The sequence below is a fragment of the Amborella trichopoda genome, chromosome 4 (genome assembly GCF_054954075.1).
Source record: "Amborella trichopoda isolate Santa Cruz 75 chromosome 4, AtrichopodaSantaCruz75HAP2 v2.0, whole genome shotgun sequence".
NCBI lineage: Eukaryota > Viridiplantae > Streptophyta > Magnoliopsida > Amborellales > Amborellaceae > Amborella > Amborella trichopoda.
Genome location: NC_142339.1, coordinates 13,129,145 through 13,151,147, shown reverse-complemented (window position 1 = coordinate 13,151,147; position 22,003 = coordinate 13,129,145). Strand labels below are relative to the sequence as shown.

At 32.4% G+C, this 22,003-nt stretch overlaps 1 protein-coding gene across 1 annotated transcript; it reads left to right on the top strand.

The window, feature by feature from the left end:
* The first annotated feature begins 1,571 nt into the window (after positions 1-1,571).
* Positions 1,572-5,954, top strand: EMB3137 (Ribosomal protein S13/S18 family). Its single transcript, XM_006827804.4, has 3 exons — positions 1,572-1,749; positions 2,677-2,901; positions 5,511-5,954. Exons 1-3 carry the CDS (start codon positions 1,639-1,641, stop codon positions 5,676-5,678), a joined length of 504 nt encoding a protein of 167 aa, XP_006827867.1. The 5' UTR covers positions 1,572-1,638; the 3' UTR covers positions 5,679-5,954.
* The last annotated feature ends 16,049 nt before the right edge of the window (positions 5,955-22,003 follow it).

Below are 22,003 nucleotides of genomic sequence, written 5' to 3'. Positions count from 1 at the left end.
GAGAAAGAGAGCTAGAGAGAGAAAGAAAAGATAAAAAAATTAGAGAGAGAGAAAATAGATAAATATTAAAAAGAATTAGGGAGTGAAAGAAGAGATAAACATAAAAAGAATTAGAGAGATGAAATAGATAATATAAGGAGAAAAGGGTTTGCGACATTTCAAGTGCCGTATAAGATGGTTTAGTTTTTACGGTACTTAAAATGATGTATAATATGAGTTAGTTTTTATTGTACTTAAAGTAAGGCTTTACGGTAATACGCCTAGTGTGAAGGTTATTTTGGTAAAAAAAAAGCCCAAAATTGAAGACAAAGGGTATGGGCTGAGGTTTATGAAAGTTGATGGTTTTTCTTCTAAATAGACCAAAAATTAAGGTATATTTGTGATAATTTCCCAAAATAAAACCCTCACTAACTCCATTAGAAAAAATGAAAGGTTTCTATACTTTCCTGATGTAGAAGTAGAGCTTCCTTCCCATCCAATCGTCTAATTCATATCAATAAGTCATTGATCATTTGATTTAGATCCAACGCCTCATAGTATTTTATTTTTAGTTTTTATTTTAAAAATTATATGAATATGAAATTTGGTACGTATCATCAACTCAATGGGGCATACCTAATATATATATATATATATATATATATATATATATATATATGTATATATTTAATAAAAATAAAATGATCAAAACACCTTTGAAATTTTTAAGGGTATTTTGATCATTTTATTTTATCAGGAATATTGTTTTTATATTTTTTCTAGTTGCGAGTTTAATAGAGGAGTAGATAGTCAAAATTTGGTGTCAAAATATTTTGTAAAAAAAATTGAAAATAAAATAGTATAACGAGGTGACGTTGTAATTAGATCTATCTCAACCATTCATTCAGATCCAACATTAAGGAGAAATAGATAACTACTGTACATTAGGGGAAGTATATAACAACTACACATTAAGAGAAAAGCATGTAACGTTTGCTTTTAGAATGGGACAAGCACTCTATGCTTCTCTTACTGCATAAAACTCGTATACTTCCCTCTATACAACCATCTATTATGAATGAACAACTGAGATGATCCTAATCACAATGTCACATCTCTTCACTATTTTATTTTTAATTTGTTCGTACAAATTATTTTGACACCAAATTTTAGACTACCATTCCTCTCTTAAACTCACATTTGTAAAAAATATATAAAAAAATATTTTCAATAAAATAAAATAACCAAAATACCCCTAAAATATTTTAGAGGTATTTTGATACATTATATTTTATTAAAAAAACTTTTAACATTTTTTTTATATGCACTCCATTTAAAAGATGGTACGTACCAAATATCATTTTCATACCGTTTGTAAAAAGAAAACTAAAAATAAAATACTCCAATGCGTGAGATCGAAATCAAAATGTTGGTGGCTTCCTTGATCTATAGGAGAACTATGATACCTTTCCCTTTAACCACACTTCATGAGCTCGCAGGAGCCCCATGTCATTTGTAATAAGTTAGGGGTACCAATCACGGGGTATTAGGTAACTATTTCTCCACGTCACTGGGGCCAAAATAGTCATTTCGCCGGTCTGGATAAGGGGAGTTACTGTGCTTTTCGTTTCAAAGGTTGCAGAGAGAAGCTTCGCAAAGATGGCGCAAACTTTTGCGATCCCAGTGGCTCCAGCTCTCTCAGTTCTCAACAAAGGAGGAAATGCTTCTTCATTGTCAATTCCTAGCTCCACTTCTTCTCTCTCACTAAAGGTTTTCCTCAAATCTCCCATTTCACCTTTCAATTCGTCTCTTCTAGGGCAAAATTGGTTTCTCGCACTAGTAAATTGCGAAGATTTTCCATAATTAAATCCTTTTTTTTCATATTTGTGTGTTATATATGGTACGCTTTTACTTCACAGTCGCTAGAGGTTTGCCCTAAAATGGATTAGTTTCACTCAAATTCGTATGTTTTAGGACATCGTCGATTGTGCTAGTATAGTTTACTTCATGGTCAAGGTTTTGCGTAATATATGTCGATATTCATGCAAATTCTTTTGCTTTAGGCAATTTTGTGGCTTTGCACTCTTACTCAAGCCTTTGCTCCGCAAATTCTTCTGTTTTAGGGTATATTTGATTTTTTCACAGTACATACTATTGAAAATCTCTATTTTTTCTCCGTTTAATGGGGCTTTTCTGTTAGGCTTCTACTCCCTTCTTTCATAGTTTAAGATTGAACTTTGGGTGTCTCACTTTCTGTTGATGGATAAAAGTGATGGGTTATTAAGTGTCTTCTGATTAATGGTTTATATATATCCGGTCTTTGTTTTCTTGTTCGTTTGAGATGAATATTAACAGAAAATAATTCTGGATTTTGTTGCATCAAGCATCTCTAACTTTTGATGTCAGTGGGGCTGTTTATTAGTATTTATATTTCCTTTCTTGATGTTGTGTATGTGTTCTACTTCTGGTAAATTATCTTCTTTACTTTTAGAAATTGTTCCCTTAGCTAGTAGTATCCCATCTCCCTTCATTCTCAGTGTTTCCTGAAGTGGATGCTTCTTAGATTCCTTTAAAATAATCTTAATTTGTGAGAGTAAATTTTTGCAAATTCCATTGGGTCTCCTGGGGCTCATTGGATTGCGAATTCAGTTCATATGGTTTCAGCTCATTAGTTTTTTGTTTTTGTCATTCGTGTAGTTCCAGGGTTTGAGTATTAAATGTGTTCGCATTGGAGGGGTGGAAATCCCCAACAACAAGAGGGTGCAGTATTCGCTTCAGTATATACATGGGATCGGTCGCACACGAGCTCTCCAGATTCTCTGTGATTTAGGGATGCAGAACAAAATCACTAAGGACCTATCTGAAGAGGAACTGAAAAGTGTTCGTGATGAGGTTTCAAAGTACATGATTGAGGGTGACCTGGTAAGTTAGGCTCATTTTTTTCTTTGATAGAATAAGTTAGGCTCATTCTGTTATAGCCTTTTTTATTTTTTGATACTTTTTCTCCTTAGACTATCATTTAACAAGTATACATCGAGTTAGTTTTCGATCAGGGGGAAGTATACATTAAGTTGCTCTAAAAGTTCTGACAAACAAAGATGTACATGGATTTAGCAATAACAATAGAACATAGACTCATAAATTGAATGAACCATACAATTGGTAATTACCCCAAAAAGGGAGGAACTATTTGCACACTCCTCCATTCTACAGACTCAGAGTAAGTGGTGGAGTTTGTTCACCACCTTGTTCCTAAATTTGATATCCTTTATAATTAGTCGCAATCCTCCAGAGGCGAGTCTGAAAGTGCACACCTATTAAAATTGGATGATTTAGGTTCCATCGTCAAGGGCCCCAAAACATATGTATGGATAGCTCATATCAGTGTTTTAAGACTCGGCCAAGTTACTTGGTCTCGGCACGTTGCCGAGGTTTTTTGGATCACATTTCCTCTAAACAGGAGGCAGACACGCCCCACTTCTCTCTCTCTCTCTCTCTCTCTTGATCTCGATATATATGGGAAATGATCTTGTCAGCCCACTAGCTGGTGGAATAGTGTAAGCCCAACGGCCTAGATTGGATAAAATGATGCTCAGATGCATGTCCCTAGGTTTTAAGCTTGTTTTTGGTTACAGGTTTGCCATGTACGAATTGTTGGATGTTCTAATTGAGAAATACTCCAAAACATTAACTACTTGCAAATTTGAGTTCATGGCACCCTTTGAGGTGCTCTAACATGAATCTTGAGAATAGGAGCACTCTTTCTTGCGACTCTCATCCTCTCTTCTCCCGCATGAATCCCATTGATTTCCTCATTAAATTGGCCTAGGAGATCATAGCTTCCCAGATATGAGTCTCATCCCGTCAAAGTACGAGACCCTCTTGAATGCTTTTGTCATTTCTCTTCTTTGACATGGCACGCATATCATCAAAGGACTCATCTTCATCTTCTTTAGTTAACAACTTCTATGGTTAAACTTAAAAGGGGCAAAGAACCACAAACCTATAACTTCTACTTCTGATCTTTATGGTGAAAGAACATTAAAAAGAGAGGATGATGATCCTGATGATTTGAAGATTATTGTAGGAAAAGATCATTGACTTCTCAAACTCAAAGACATTTCACATGAACAGAAGACACACCCCTTGGATTGTCCTCACTCCAGCGCTGTAGCATGCAAAAGAAAGACTTGAGCAGGAACCCGCCATCACTGCCCTAAGTCCAGAGAATCCTGCCTGTCCCTAAGGTCCCTTCTAAATCAAGGGCACCACAAAACTCAAACTCTGCATTCTTGAATAGGTCATTAACTAATACCTTTGGACTACATGCTAAACAATCTAGTTTGTAGAATCGAGTCTGCAACATAGCATCACAGCCCTATTCATTACTTCAAGACTTAATCCTGGTTCCCTCAAATAACCCTAATCATAGACCCTTTTAGGGGAAGGCAGGGTGTTGAGACCCACCACCATTATCTTCATTCTTTGATGCCATTCTTTGTCAAACTCTCCCAATTTTCTAGAAACTTTGGGGGATATGAGATTTAACTATTATATGCGATAATGCCCTTCCATAAAGGACCGACTGTTGTGTTCTATCTGCAATATCAGCTTGAACTATGCTTATATCATGCCAATAGCCAGATACCTTTTCAGAACTTTCTTTCAATGGCCAATGAAGACTCACTATTCTCCAACCTCTGTTAGGATTCTAATATATTTTGTTTTTGAGGTGCAACTTGTATAGCCTTCCTGCAAGTCCTTCAGTACAACTGTCATTGTTTTATTCCATGTTGCAGAAATCCACTTGTTAACTATTCTCGCCGACTTCTTCTGGGAAACAGCTATGGAGAATGAACTCTTGAGAATTCCTCTGTTCATCCTTTCCCCTATGGCTTTTTGAGCTCTGGCATGATTTGGCGATGGACAATATATCCCAGCATCTAATCCCATAATGACCTTTCAATAAAAACAGAATTTAAGCAAAAGTACTTGAATGGGAGTACTTTTGCCATGCCATAAATTTAGGAAGATTCTCTCTTCTTTTATTTTGCAGCTGCATTTGTGAGGTTTTGGGCTGCCTTCATATTTTTTATTTGTTGAATTCCTAGAGGCACTGGGTGCTAAGGCTCTTCATGTGAACCCCTTAAATGATATCAGTGCTATATTTGGTTGCTTGGAGACCAAAGAACCTAATATTTTTGGTCCCCACCCCACCATACCATCTTTAAGTTGTTGACATAACTAAATCAATGTAGTGCTCTTGGAGGAGACATGTTAAGCGAGCTGCATGTTGTGCATCTCAAGACATATACATATATGCACTGCATTAAACACGCCTACATGCACCCATACATACTTATTATGTGGGTGTATGTGTGCATTATGCGCACTTACAAATATGCTTGCACATCCACACAATGTGTGGACGGGTGTGTCCGTGCACATGTATACACAGATGAAATAGAATGCTTCTTGTGATTTAGTTATTTTGACTTGACGTTCTTTTGAATTGCCTTTTAAATTTGCAGAGGCGTTTCAATGCCCTTGCCATTAGGAGATTGAAAGAGATTCAGTGCTACAGAGGAGTACGACATATTATGGGCTTACCATGTCGAGGGCAGCATACCAAGAATAACTGCAGGACATTGAAGGGAAAGAAGGTTGCTATTGCTGGGAAAAAGAAGACTCCTCGTTAACCTGGTTTTCATGGTTGAGTATGTGTAATGCTATGAATGATCGAGATGAATTCATTTCTTGAATACGCCTTCTTTTGGCATTTTTATGAATCGATGATTTGTACCAGTAGTCTCAATTTTAATTTCCTTTGGCATTCTATGCTTTGAGCATTCTGTAATGCTTCTCATTGGAGATTTCCTTTTCCCCTTGAATTACTTTGGAATGCTTTTATAAGTGTTATCAGAATTTGTCATAACCTTTGTGATAATGGACTTGATGACATCCTTTTTTTTTCATAGAATGCTTCTCATTGGAGATTTCCTTATGCCCTTGAATTACTTTGGAACACTTTTATAAGTGTTATCAGAATTTGTCATAACCTTTGTGATAATGGACTTGATGACATCCTTTTTTTTTCATAGAATGCTTCTCATTGGAGATTTCCTTATCCCCTTGAATTACTTTGGAACACTTTTATAAGTGTTATCAGAATTTGTCATAACCTTTGTGATAATGGACTTGATGACATCCTTTTTCTTCATAGAGACCGGTTCTATGTTAAAATATTCTGAATTAAGAACCTTCTAATCGTTTTGCTCATTCAGTTTTATTTCTTCTGGTGCACAGGGTTCTTGTATTTGTATTTCCGGTGTAACCTCAGCAACCCATATGCAACGATATGTTATACTTATGAAAAAAAATTAAATTAAATTAAATTGTATTCTCTACAGGCTTACAGGAAAAATACCTCAAGATTAAATAGAAACCATCCAATTTGTGTTAAAAAACTCTAAATTAAATTTTTTTTTTGTCTTTTGAAATCATCTAAGATTTTTAGGTGGTTCCTAAATTTTTGCATAAAAAAATTCTTCCCAAGTTAGTATAAAATACAAGCTAATATCGGATTATTGATATTATACAAGGTGTCAACCTTATACTATCAAAGTAAGGTGAACATCAAAAACCAATTAATAGATACTAAAAAATCATCAAATTGATCATCTTGATCTCGATATATATATATATATATATATATATATATATATATATATATATATATATATATAATGAGACTATTTATTTTTGATACAAGATGATCACATTAATCTTGACTATTGGATGGCTACAATTTATCTATAGACCAAGCTCAAATGAAATTTTATCAAACTTTATGATGCATCCAAGCTATCAAATTTTACATCGGATAATTGCAAGTAATTGTGATCATCTTACATCAAAGGTAAAAATGGTTTTATTGTATATAATCCCTTGTAACATATTACGTAAACTGTATACTTTCAAGTTTTTTTTAATTATTTATAAATTTGTTCAATCTACACCGTCATATAATTAAGGTTGACAATATATTTTCATAGCAAGGTTCTCTGGCACTGGAATGCATTGAGTAGGCAACACCTAGATAGAGAGAGAGAGAGGTGTTGCTATCACTATCGCAAATAGGGTTGTCTAGGACGTGGGCAAAAAATCCAATATTCCCCTGAAACATCTATTCAACTCTTAATTATAAATTAATTTATTTTCTATAAAATATACAAAAATAAAAAAATATAAACAATTTTGAAAAATACCAAAAAATGAGGAGTTTTCGTTTAGATTATAACTAGCATAAAGTAATTATAAGAAGTTCTAATGAGTGCAATGTTTAGATACCTGTTATTTACTTTATGATTTATAAAATATGCATTATTTTATTAAATAAAGAACTTAGCATCATTGGGCGCGAAGTTTTTATTAAAAGAAAAGTTAATATAAGGTTACTTTACTAATCCTATAGACGGTGGACTTTAAAAATCTAATAGAAAAAAATGTTTCAAAGTTGGAAAGCTTTTTAATTAATTATTTCGACCTCTAAATGTATGGATATATAAAAATAAAAATAAAAAATAAATAAATAAAAATCAAACTTTAAAAATAGTGTATTTAATATCAAGTTTTCAAGACCGTCTATTTTTTAAAAATTTAAGTGTTTGTAGATCTACATAATTTGTAATGTTTTTGGAATTTAAAATGTCATAATTAAGGTTGAACATTGATTTTCAAGCCGTCATAAGGTTTTCGAGGCTGAAACCACATCTTCCAACCAAATTTAGAGGCGCACCTTACTTGTAGAGTATAAGGTGGGCACCTTATTTAAACCTCACCCTAAACCTTATTTCACCTATTCTCTGCTAGGGTTTCCTAGCCGCTGCCAAGAGATCCACCACCGACCAAGCCATACAAGACAGTAGTCACCTTCGTCTAGCAACTTAAGCATCCACCACAACCATAGCCGAGGAGCAGTAGCAACCTCGTTGTAGTTGCCACCATCAATACCCTGCGAGACGAAGCATCGGCCCTGTCTGATCCCTCCTTTGAGCTAGATCTAGCCTCTTGTGGGCCAAATCTAGACTTCGGCAAGTGGGATATTGTTTCCTTTTCTCTTTCCCCCCTCGCCTCTCTCTTTCTCTCTCTCTCTCTTCCCAAAGGTTAGGTTTTCCAAGCCTTTGCCATAAGCCTTCTTCAACTATTACTTTGCCCCCGTCTCCCTCTTCTCATGTCGTCTCTTCTTCTCATCTCTTCCCATCTCCAACCTTTCCTTCTTTCCATCTCTTCCATCTCCAACCTTCATCCTTGATCATCCTACTCTCCTGCTCTCTTTCTCTTTTTCTTGACTTTCATCTCATCTAGATACGCTAACCCCTAAGATGGGGTTTTCTCTTTTATGGGGATGCTTTTTGGGGATTTGAGACCATGTCGCCCCCTATCTCCCTGTTTAGGTTTTATGTGGTTAATATCAAAGACAAGATAGGTCTTCTTGAGGGCCACCTTTTCCCCAGTCATAGAGGATTTTGCTTCTTGTGGTTAATGTCCATGACAGGATTGGCCTTGCTGAAGGCCACTTTCTCTATCGTGGAGGAATTTTTTTCCATTTGGGAAGTGAGATCTCCATTTGTGGCCTATTCAGTTTCCTAGAATGAGTTGTCAACAGCCTCTTTCTCCATCTTTTTGTCTTGGTTCTTTGTCTGCCCCCCTTTGGTTTCTCTTCCCTTCCTCTTCCCTCGAGCTCTATGTTTTATACCCATTTTTTGGCTACTAGTTTAGTCATCGACATTTAGACGTTGCCATTTTGGCACAATCTGGGTGGCGCCCCAACTCCGGCATGTGTGCTTCCTGTAGAAGGGATGATGATGCTTTGGTATGTTTTCGAGTTGGTGAGGCTTGGGCTCAGGAACTTGAGTGGAATAGGCTTCCTTACTGGTCGGTGAGTTTTCCAAGCTTTTGGATGGAGTAGGTTCTTCGATTTTTAGTGATTGTTCGTATCTCGGGAGTTTTGGTTGATCTTGCTTTGAAGTAGGGTTTCTCACCTTATTTTTCCTCTCTGTAATTGTAATACTGGAGTTTATCTCCTTATATTAATGAATAGTTACTCAACTTGTTTCCAATAAAAAAACTCAAGACATATGTCTTATTTCACAAAAAAACCAAAATAAAAAGGCATATATAACAATTATGGTTGGTCACAAAAAAACCAAAATAAAAAGGCATACATAACAATTATGGTTGGTCACAAAAAAACCAAAATAAGTAGGCATATATAACAATTATGGTTGGTAAGGCTTGTGGAAGGGAGGACTTCATCTCACCCGGGTACGGGAGTGCGGTGGGCTTTGAGTTGGCATATTGATGCATCTGTAGCAGTATAGGTAAGGCATACCTTCAAATTTTATCATGGTATATAATTTTGATGTAAAAGGTTTTTAGGATTATCTCAAAATCTACTTTTATATCTAATTATAAAATTTTAAATTTCAAAAATGATTAAAATCAAGTAGATCTATAAACATATGAAAATTTTGAAAATGGACGGTGTAGATAATATGTTGTAAAATACACTATTTTTTAGACTTAAAATTTTTTGTATTTTTCATGGTCATACATCTTGATGCCGAGATGATCAATCAAGGTTTTTTCAAAATTAAAATTACCTTTTCCGATGGATTTTTGAGGTGCATCCGTAGTTCTAAGTTGCATCCTTATATAAATTTTTTCCATAAGACAAAACAAGGCAAGTTTTCTATGCTTTCCCTACAGCATAAAACTTATATACTTCTCCTTATCCAACTGTCCATTCTGAATGGAGGGCTAAGATTGCTCAAATCACAATGTCACGTCTCTACATTATTTTATTTTTAATTTTTTTTTCTATAAACTATTTTGACACCAAATTTTGGACGTCCAATCCTCTATTAAACTCACACTAGAAAAAGATAAAAAAAATATTTTCAATAAAATAAAATAACCAAAATACCCCTGAAAGTTTTAAGGGGTAGTTTGGTTATTATATTTTATCAAAAAATTATTTTTAATATTTTTTATAGGTGCGCCTCAATGAGAAGATGACACGTACCAAATTTCATATTCAGAAAATTTGTATAAAAAAAACTAAAAATAAAATACTGTTAGATGTCGGATTTAAGATCAAATGGTGAGTGACTCTCTTTATCAAAACTTGACAGCTGGATGGTAAGGGAAGCATAGATCTTCTATGTTATAGGGAAAGTATAGATACCTTTTCCTAAAAAAAAAAAAGCATATCTAGCAACAAAGGGTGGTAGCTCAAGGGATTTGAGTTTATTAAAAAATGACCTTTAGAGATATATGATTAGAAAAAGGAAAAGGACTTTGTTATCCTAGCCATTAGATGTCTTTGTGTATGTAACGAAGTTCGAGAAATATTTTTTTAACTTGAGTCTAGTAAGTGATACTCTTACAACCACACGATTTGAAATATGATGGACAAAAGCGATTGTGATCTCGTTGTACAAAAAATAAATAATCTTATGCTTTTTTAAAAAGAAAAGGCTAAAATAAAACTTAGGCCTTATGGAAAAAAAGTAAAGCATCACTTCAAAACTAAGGGCCCATTTGGTTCCCTGAATTTGGATTTTTGAGACTAATACTTCAAGAAAATGCGCCAAAAAAATCATGTTTGATGCACTTTAATGGAGGGATTCCACCAGAATTTTCGTTTCCACCGTTTAAGCCAAGTATCTAGAAATGTTAACTCCACCGAATTTGGCGGAATTCATATTTCCTGCAAGTTGTATTGAACAATTTTTTTTGGGTCCACATAAAAGAGAAACGAAATGACTTTTGCTCGTCGCTGCATGAAACGCTCTTACTATGATATATAAATAATATATTAGTTTATACTATATAACATTAGATAATACATAGTTTATATCATATAACATTAGATAATACATATTAGGATAATGTATAACTATAATATAATATTATAAAATATTATTTTATTATATTATATTTTATTATACTTTATATTAATTTATATATTACATTATATTAGTGTCTATTATATTATATTATATGTTATACTATATTATATTATATTATATTATGTATAATAAATATAAGGACGTGGTTAACATGCGGCCAAGCCCGGACATGTAGAAATGTAGACTTGACAATAAATATATTTTTTAAATATAATTTGATCCTAATTTTTATAGAATATATAATCTTTAACCTGTAGCTCATAAATATGAAAAAAAATACTTCTAAAAACTAGAAATAATAATTATATTAAAAATCTATTTGGACCGTTAATTACAATTGTTTTTAGATGACCACTTATTTGCATACATCTTTAAGATTGATGTTTATACCTCTGGATCGCATATTGTACAAATGCAGTCCAATCCACATGAAACAATTGTTTTATATATAATATATACTATTAATATATAGTTTATATATTATATATTTATATTTATAGGGTTTTAGGGTGCTCACACTATAGAGTATTTTATAATTATACGCAACAAGTTTTAAATACTTATGTACCCTTATTTTGTATATTGAGTATTTTTTTTGATATAGTATTTTTTGTCACTAAGATGGGTATGACATCATCCACATGAGATGTAACATCACCCACATGAAGTACACTGGTGGTATTTGATGCTCCATATAAGTCACATGTGGATAACATCATAACCCTCATAATGATAAAAAATGCCCTTACTAAAAAAATGCTCAATGTATAAAATAACTGTTAGTGTCTAAAATTTGTTTAGTACAGTTATAAAATACTCTACAGTATGAGAACATAATAGCTATTTATTATATCTGATATCTATATTATATATTTTATATAATAAATATATATTTCTACTATATATATATATGCTATCATATAGAATTCAATACAATTGTGTATGTATTATGTATAATATAATATGTACTATTAATATATAGTTTATATATTGTACATTTATATTATTAATTATATTATATTTATTTATTTTATTAATATAATTTGTATTATATATTATATATATCTATATTTATTATGAGTAATGATCCTATAGGACCCTCTCACACCTATGTGTGTAGGACTCCAAAGGATCATCATTAAAGTTGGCATGGATTTCTAGAAAAGTTATCACATGGGTGTGAGACTTGACTTTTCTAGAGATCCATACCAATTTTAATAGTAATCCTTTGGGGTCCTACACACATGAGTGGGAGAGGGTCCTATAGGATAATTTTTTATTTATTATATATGATATCTAGATTATATATTATATATAATAAACATATATTTCTACTATATATATATATATATATATATTGGACAAATATGTACATGGCATAAATTTGAAAATTTTCCCCAATGAAGTGACCAAGAATCCGGGATGGTATCTAGAGTACATCAATTGAATTATGAACATTGATCTTCTACTTTTCCCTATTGTTGCTATTGTGGTACACTATAGAAAAATATGATGTTCGTCTTCAATAGCATCTTCGACACAAAGCTGACAAATACACTCTTCTCTAGGAATTTGAAGCCATCTTCCCGTTTCGATATGAAAGTAATGAGATCTCATTCTCGCCCTACTGATCTAAATCCATAGGTGAAGAGGGATAGGATCATTCAAATAAGTTGCTTTTATTGAAATTCCTCATCTAATATTATTCAAATAAAGTTGTTTCTTTCCTTCTACTCCCTCCCAAATCCTTCGGGTTGCGTTTTGCCAAACAAATTTTCGAATCTGCTTAGGGTCCCAATAGAGGATTTGATTATCAATGTTATATTTCTTTAACCAAAGTTTTCCTTGTTATAACCAACTTTTATTCTAAGTAGCAAGGAGAACTTCTTTTGACATTTTATCAATTGCAAAAGTTGTGAGCTGTTGGGCAAACGCAACAAACTGAAAAATTGCCTCAACTTCTAGGGGCAACAACTCGGCTACTACGAGCATAATATTATATTGGCTTTGTTGTTTTACCTTGAACCCTTCCAACAAAAATTGTTTTTGAACATTTTCTATTTTCTTCTTCCAATATTTGTTTACTAATTCAGCGCCCCAAACTGCACAACCATAAAGGATGGTTGTATAATAGTGCGAAAAAGCTATCTCCGAACATCCCAACATAACTTGGCTTCCTTTTTGCATAGGCTTCTCAGTGCAAAGAAGACTTTCATACCTCCAGTGATGCTTTGTGAAATGAATTTATCCTATTTATAATTATTGGAGCATTCTAAACCCAAATACTTATATGATGAAATGATTTCAACCTGCTCAATTCCTATGTGAAAAGCCAAATCAGTATTTCGTGTGCCATATATCATAATTTTAGTTTTTTGGACATTAATATTCATTCCATAATACTGGAAAAATTCATCCAAAATGTGAAGTATTTGCTATAGACCTTGACTTGACTTGGAAATCAATGCCACATCATCTGCAAAGAGTAAGAGATGAACAAGAAATTGGCCTAATAGAATAGAATGACAGCGAAAAGTCTTATCCATCCATGTCTCTAGTTCATCTATGAAAGTACCAAATAGTGTGGGGGAAAGAGGGCAACCTTGCTTAACACTAATAGAGTTATGAAACACCACATTGTCATAAGAATTATCATCTTTGGGTTGGATACATACCTCTGAGTAGAACATTTGGATTGCTGACATTAAAAGCATTGAGATCCCGATACTTTGTAGTTACTTTTTTCTATTGACAAAGTCATATACTTTAAAGAAGTCCACAAAATATATGAAAGTTTTCTTGTTTTGGCCTTTAACTTGATTGTAGAGTGATGTTGACAATCTGCTTGAGAAATCGCATGTAATTTTTTTATATATACCCATATACCAATCTTTGATTCCAAGATAGTTCCCAAAAGCTTTACCAATATATTATTGATTACGTCCAATTGATATAAATGTTTAAATTTGTTTTGCTTCCCTTCTTAAACAACAATATAGCCCTGTTAATACACCACTCTTTATCCAACCCAAATTCCAAAGTATGATTGAGTTTTCTCCACACCATTTCCCAAACATGAGGTTCACCCCATTTTAACTTTTCTTCATATAAGCATTATGCATCTGCAGCTTTTCCTGAGGCAAGTCTCTGTAATCCTTCATATGTTTCTTCAAATGTAAGAGCTAATTTGGTATTCGCAGTCTGTAGAGGTTCCATTACTTCATTATCCTTGAATAAATTTTGATAAAAGTTCTGAACATCTGCGAAAGAGAAATCGTTTTATGGTTTTGGCCTACTCCCCAGTAGTTTCCAAAACCTTCTTGGTTCGCTTTTGAGCAAATGAAGAAACTCGGTTTGTTATTTTCTGACAAACTATCTCTTTTTGTTGCGAATCAAATTTTTATAATATTTGACCAGCTATACAAAATTTTCATGGTTTTGGAATGTCAATCTTGTCTTTTGACATTCATCATCAAACCATTGCTTCTTCCTCACACCTTTACATCATGACACATGATGAGCAACAGCTAGTAAAATGTTACTAAATTTTCGACACGATAAGATCTAGTGCTTGCCCCCATTCTAGCCGTTGTTTTCCCTGTAATTAAAGGCTTTGTCTTGTGAAAATCTATTCTATTCAACTTTGTTTTTGCAATCCAGGTGCTCCTGGGAGTCCCATCGAATTGTCTGAATTTGCTCTAACCAAATCTGGCATTGAAATCTCCGCAAATAAAGATTTTCCCTTTTTGAGCAAATGTAGTTGCATCTCTACCCAAATATTGAAATGGATTGTCTCGTGAAAAGCCTTCGCTATTATACAAGGTAGCTTCTCTTGGAGCAAAATAACTAAAGGCTAAATATTTCACTACAGTGTTGTGATTAAGTTTAAGCCAAAACAAAGTGAGTGTTCTCATCAACTTTGCAATTTGAACTTGCTTGCTTAAATAGTTGCGAATAAGAATATTTATATTATATTATATATTATATCCATATTTATTATATATAATATTTTTATTATATATTATATTGTATATAATCTTTATTTATAGAGAAAGTATATAATGAGACAATTTACCTTTGGAACAAGGTGGTTGCAATTAATCTTGACCATTGTATGTGAAATTGGATGGCTGTAGTTATTTCATTGACTAGCTTCAAAGTTCAAAAGAAATTTTCTCAAGCTATCAGATTTCACATCAGAACATACTCAAGCTATCAGATTTCACATCAGATGATTATAAGTAACTATGACATCTCTATTCCAAAGGTAAATGGTCTCATTGTGTACAATTCATTATATATATATATATATATATATATATATATATATATATATATATATATATATATATATATATATATATATATATATATATATATGGAAAACATTACGCAACGCTTATATGCAAAAATGAACAGTGATTTCGCCTATGCTTATCACCGTCCAAAGTTCATCACACAGTCACAATTGTCGGGTAGTGTTTTAATTTTCATTTTGTTTTAACAAATCAAAATAATGTATAATTTGAAGCATGCGTTCATCAAAAATGAGAAAATCTAATAAAAATATAAAAAACAATAATTCGCAAGATATGAATTGATCAAAATACCACTAAAAATTTATGGGGGTATTTTGGTCAATTTATATTTTATAAAATATTGTTTTCATATTTTTATTAGGTGCGCCTCACTAAGATGTACACACTCTCTAAATTTCAGATCATTTTGATTTATATAAAAAAATAAAAATTGAAATACTACCAGACAATCGTGACCGTACGATGAACTTTTGACGGTGAAGAGCATAGGCGAAATCACTGTTTATTTTTGCATATAGGCATTGGGTATATATATATATATATATATATAAATGCTGAGATTAGCCCACTAGCTCATATGAACATAAGTGTTCATATGAGCCCAACGGCCCAAATTGAATCTGGGCCGATCTAACGGTTACGACTTCATTTCGTATTTGAATTATAATTATTTTTCTACGAATCAAAATAATTTAAAATTTTAGGCATGTATTCTTCAAAAATAGTAGAATCTAATAAAAATATAAAAAAAATAATTTTCAAGAAATAAATTAATAAAAATACCCCTAAAATGTGTCGGGGTTATTTTGGTCAATTTAATTACTATATATATATATATATATATATATATATATATATATATATATATATATATATATATATATATATTAGAAATGATCTTATATGACCCTCCCTTACCCATGTGTGTATGACCGAAAGGATCACCATTAAATTTGACGCGGATCTGTAGAAAAGTCTAGTTTCACACCCATGTGATACTTTTTTAGAGATCCGTGCCAACTTTAATAATGATCCTTTGGGGTCTTATACACATGGGTGGGGGAGGGTCCTATAGGATCATTACTCATATATTACTAATGATACTATGAGAGCCTCCCACACCCTGAGAGTAAGACTCCAAAGGATCACCATTAAATTTTGACATAGATATCTAGAAAAGTTATCACATGGGTATGGGACTTGGATGAATGGGTTTATTGATAACGTTTTTAGAGATCTGTGCCAAATTTAATAGTGATCCTTTGAAGTTTATATATATATATATATATATATATATATGGAATATACTACAAAACGCCTATAGACAAAAAAACAACAGTGATTTCGTCAACGTTCATCACCATCCAAAGCTCATCGCACTGTCACTATTATTCAGTAGTATTTTATTTTTCATTTTTTCTACAAATTGGAATAATATGAAAGTTGGAGCATATATTAATAAAAACTAGGTGAATCTGTGAAAGATATCAAAAAAATATTTTACATAAAATAAATTGACAAAAAAACCTCCTAAAGTTTTTAAGGGTATTTTGATCAAATTGATTTTCGCGAATTATTATTATTTTTTTATTAGATGCACCTCACTAATATGTACACATGCTCCAAATTTCAGATAATTTTGATTTATTGAAAGTAAATGAAAAAATACTACTGGACAATCATAACTGTGTGATGAACTTTGGACGGTGATGAGGGTAGGCGAAATGACTGTTATATGCGTTGGGAAGACTTTTTCATAGATATATATATAAGGGAGTCACTGTTGTACGCCTATACGCGAATAGCCCAAATTGAATCTGGACCATTCTGTGGCCGATATGACACTCACGGATGTCCAATAGTGTTTGAATTTTAAATTTGTTTTACAAATCTAAATAACTTGAAATTTTAGACATGTGTTCTTCTCCTCAAGGCTCATCTAATAAAAATATAAAAAAAAAATAATTCGTAAAAAAGAAAAACCAAAATACCCCCTGAAACTTTTAAGGGGTATTTTGGTCAATTTATTTCATATAAAAAATTTCGATATTTTTTATAAATTCACCTATTTTTCAAGCACACACCTAAAATTTCAAGTGATTTGGATTTGTAGAAAACAATTAAAATTCAAATACTATCGGGCATCCGTGATCGTCAGATCAACCCATATTCAATCTAGGCCGTGGGCTTTTAATGTAGCAGTACACATCTGGGCGCACATGATCTTGTCCTGATATATATATATATATATATATATATATATATATATATGAAAAGTCTTCCCAACACCTGTAAGCAAAAAATGAACAGTGAGTTCAACTATGCTCATCACCGTCCAAAGTTCATCGTACGGTCACGATTTTTTGGTAGTATTTAAATTTTTATTTTTTTTTTATAAATTGGAATGATCTGAAATTTGGAGCGTATGTACATCTTAGTGAGGCGCACCTAATAAAAAAAAAAAATTCACAAAATATAAATTGACCAAAATACTCTAATAAAATACTCTAAAAAAAAAAAAAATTTGAAAAAATAATCTAGTTCATTCTAGCCCAATTAATATAAGTCATCCATTTTATTGAGATGGTTAGATATAGGCTTCAGAAGGATTTTTTTATTCCCAAAATTTTTATATAGCATTACAATCATTAGATTAATAATGTTAAAAAAGAAAAAAAATGATTTTGAATTTGTTAAGGCCTAGATCTTGAAATTCACCATATTGATGATCTAGATTCATTGTTGGATTGATACTAATTTTTACCATATCTAGGGTACAAATTGAAATTGTTTTTCTTAAGATTTGATCATGAGGATGAAGAAAATGTGTGTGCAAAATTTGAGGTCATACAAATGTCAAAAATATGGTTTTTTAGAAATGTGGTTACATTATACTACTATACAACCGTTGCATTAGATCATTTTCCATATATATATATATATATATATATATATATATATATATATAGTAATGATCCTATAGGACCTTCCCCCACCTATGTATATAGGACCCCAAAGGATCACCATTAAAGTTGGCATGGATCTTTAGAAAGTTATCGCATAGATGTGGGACTTGACCTTTTAATAGATCCATACCAAATTTAATGGTGATCCTTTGGGTCCTACACACATGGGAGGGGCAGGGTCCTATAAGATCATTTCTCATAGGGATAATCTAAACTTCACAATCCTTCAAATTATATTCCCCTCTTTTACCCTACCTATTAAATATATATATATATATATATATATATATAGATAGATAGATAGAGAGAGAGAGAGAAAGATTTAATGCGTAGAGTAAAAGAGGGCCTCCCCCTACCATCCAACCGTCCATTTTTTATCAAGAGAATCACTCACTGTTTGATCTTAGATCCAATGTCTCAAAGTATTTTATTTTTAGTTTTTTTTAATACAAATTTTTTGAAAATGAAATTTGGTACATACCATCTTCTCATTGGGGCGCATCTATAAAAAATATTAACAATAATTTTGTGATAAAATATAATAACCAAAATACCCTTTAAAACTTACAAGGGTATTTTGATCATTTTATTCGATTAAAAATATTTTTTTTTATATTTTTCGTTAGTTCGAGTTTAATAGAGGAATGGATGTCCAAAATTTGGTGTCAAAATAATTTATAGAAAAAAATTAAAAATAAAAGAGTATAGAGACATGATATTGTGATTGCGGTAATCTCAGTTCTTCAGTAAAAAATGGACAGTTGGATAAAGGGGAGGATAGAACTTCTATGTTGTAGGGAGAACATGGAAATTCTATATTATAGGGAGAACATGGAAAGCTTTCCCTTTTCCATATAAAGCATGAGTTGCTTCATGCTATATTAATATCGCGAATAGTGTTATATCATTGGGACTTACCATTAGTGTTTTGGACGACATTTCGCAATGTGATAGACAATTGTAAGGGTATTTACCCTTAAATCCTATTCTCTCCGTTATCTTACTCGGTGAGAGATTGCATTTGAAATATCATACTCTTTGTGTTAGGGTTTTTTTTTTTTTCTTTCTTAGCTTTCTACATAAGGAATACAATATACATTTACTCCCTCTGTAAAATGACCTACTTAGAAGGGGTTTTTTTTTTAAATTTAAAAGTTTGAGTTAAAAGAGGTCATATCCCAAAATTTAGGTTTCTTAAATTAATGTTAGGTGCAATTTTATTTAAGAGAGTAAATACCCAATATACTCCCGAAGGAGTATAAATTCTTTTAATACAACTCCGCAGAGGCTTTTAAAAAGAAAAAGGCCACGTGGCAAGTGCCATGACACCAAAGTCTAGATTTCTTAAATTAATCCTAAGTGCAATTTTACTTAAAGGGATTAAATGTCCAATATACTCTTAAAAGAGTATAAATTCTTTAAATAAAACTCCTTAGAGAGTTTAAAAAGAAGGAAGCCACGTGACAAGGAGCCACGTGGCAACCATGACAGGCAAAAATAAAAAAAAATTGTCAGGGTTGCGTGTCTTTTAAATTACCAAAGGAATTTATACTCCCGAAGAAATATAAATTCTTTTAAAGTTGTTTATTCACTCTATGCATCTTGATGTCTAGATTATCAATTTGATGATGTTTGGACATTAAAACAACCTTGTCTAGTAAAAGTTTTTAGACAGGTTCTAATTTGATTGTTTAGAGTCAAGGCTCTATATAAACTTTTATATATATATACATATATATATATATATATATATATATATATATATATATATATATATATATATATATATATATATATATATATATATATATATATATATATATATATATATATATATATATATATATATATATATATATATATATATATATATATATATGAGTAATGATCCAATAGGACCCTCCCCCACCCATGTGTGTAGGACCCCAAATGATCATCAAAGTTGGTACAGATCGCTAGAAAAATTATCAGATGGGTGTGGGACTTGACTTTTCTATTGACCCGTACTAAATTTAATGGTGATCCTTTGGGATCCTAAACACATGGGAGGGGGAAGGTCCTATAGAATCATTCATATATATATATATATATATATATATATATATATATATATATATATATATATATATATATATATATATATATAGTATGTGAATAGTAAGCTATTCTATTTTACTAGTTCCTATAAAATACGATAATAGTTCAAGCAAAATAGGAGTATGCAAATGAAGGGTATAACCGATATATCTATTACTAACCACTGTGTGTGGTTATGATTGCCTATCTTTATGCTAAACACAAGTTTAAATTGCATAATAACCAAATCATCAAGACTGTATATATTAATAACTTTGACTGTATACAACAGGCATTTATATAGACATGTATTACAGCAAATGTAAAAGTACTGTTACAGACTTTGTACAAACATATGAAAGCAAACTGTGTACAGAACGTAAACACACACTTACAATGGGAAAATACAATAACTGAAAAAGAGTTTCCAGTCCTGAGGACAGTGTGAGAGCTATGAAGAAAGATTGCAATCGCACATATTATAAAAACAAAGGAGGAGATAGAACATGGAGAAGATAGAACCTGAGTCTTAATGAAGTAAGAGTTGAAACAGAGACCTGTAAGACATGAGCTGCAAGGTCGGAACAGCAACTGTGGGAAGAGATGGAGCGTGAAGATGAGTAGTGAGGAAGGAGCAAGACTTTAGGTAGAGTGAGAGAGAGATGAGAACTTAAGTTTAAAATCAGGGAGAGCAGAGCAAATAGGGAGAAGAGAAGCTCCGAGCGACCTTGTTGCTTATGAGGCAGGAGGTTGACTTTTATAGGCAAAGAAGAGATGCTTTCGTTTCGAAGGTAAAGCGACTTAAAACAAGAAGGGACGTAAAGTAGGATGATGGGACAAAAGCAAAAGAAAAAGTAGATTCCTTTGGTTGGAGGTAAAAACAAAAAGGTATCTGGAAATAGTGGTTCTTTTGTCGTCACGCGTCGGCAACTTTTGTCTTTTCCTGTGGGTGCAGTGTCGGTGGCTTGTCGTTTATGTTGGTGGGAACAGTAACAACATCTGGGAATAGTAACTCTCTTGTTTTTTATGTCGATGGGAATAGTGATGGCATCCTAGAACTTTTTTTTTTTTTATATGTGAATGGTCTTTGTCGTTTGTGGGTGAGCATCGTCATGGGTCACAATCTTGGCAGCAACGGGTCATGGTCTTTGGCTGCATTCATCCGGATCATCTTCTTCTTCTTCGGGATCCGTTTCTTCAAGGGGAAAGTATCTATTGGTACGAGCTGGTAATGACTGTACTGTCTCATCTGAAGAGACTAGCTTTCTTCCTGCTTCTGCAAAAATCTCCCTTATTTGTTGTTCAAGGGTTTCTTTGGAGGCATTAAGGTTTGTTTGCAACATATTTCTCAAGTATGTAGGGAAATCAAAGGAGGTATTGGCAGTATTATATCCGCTTGAACTGGGATTATATATAGGTTTTTGTGGAGGTATTCGTTTGGGTACTATGGTTGTGGGATCCATAATGAAGATATCCCACCATTTAACTGAAATGGTTTTTCCAATGCGAGTAATATAGGTATGATCGGTTGTATTATTAACAGAGATTGAATATTCCCACTTCATAATCCATGTGAGTAGGTATAGTGCAACAAAGTAAAGGTGATTGTCAGTATTGATATCACTATTATTGAATAGAACAAATTGTTCCTGCACTTTTTGAAAAGCAGGAGGTAAAATCTCAATAG

Bases quoted from the DNA above. Each gene is read 5' to 3' on its own strand.
- EMB3137 (XM_006827804.4), top strand. From the start codon at position 1,639: ATGGCGCAAACTTTTGCGATCCCAGTGGCTCCAGCTCTCTCAGTTCTC. The intron at 1,750-2,676 runs GTTTTCCTCAAA...TCATTCGTGTAG, and splicing joins CTTCTTCTCTCTCACTAAAG to TTCCAGGGTTTGAGTATTAA. The intron at 2,902-5,510 runs GTAAGTTAGGCT...TTAAATTTGCAG, and splicing joins ACATGATTGAGGGTGACCTG to AGGCGTTTCAATGCCCTTGC.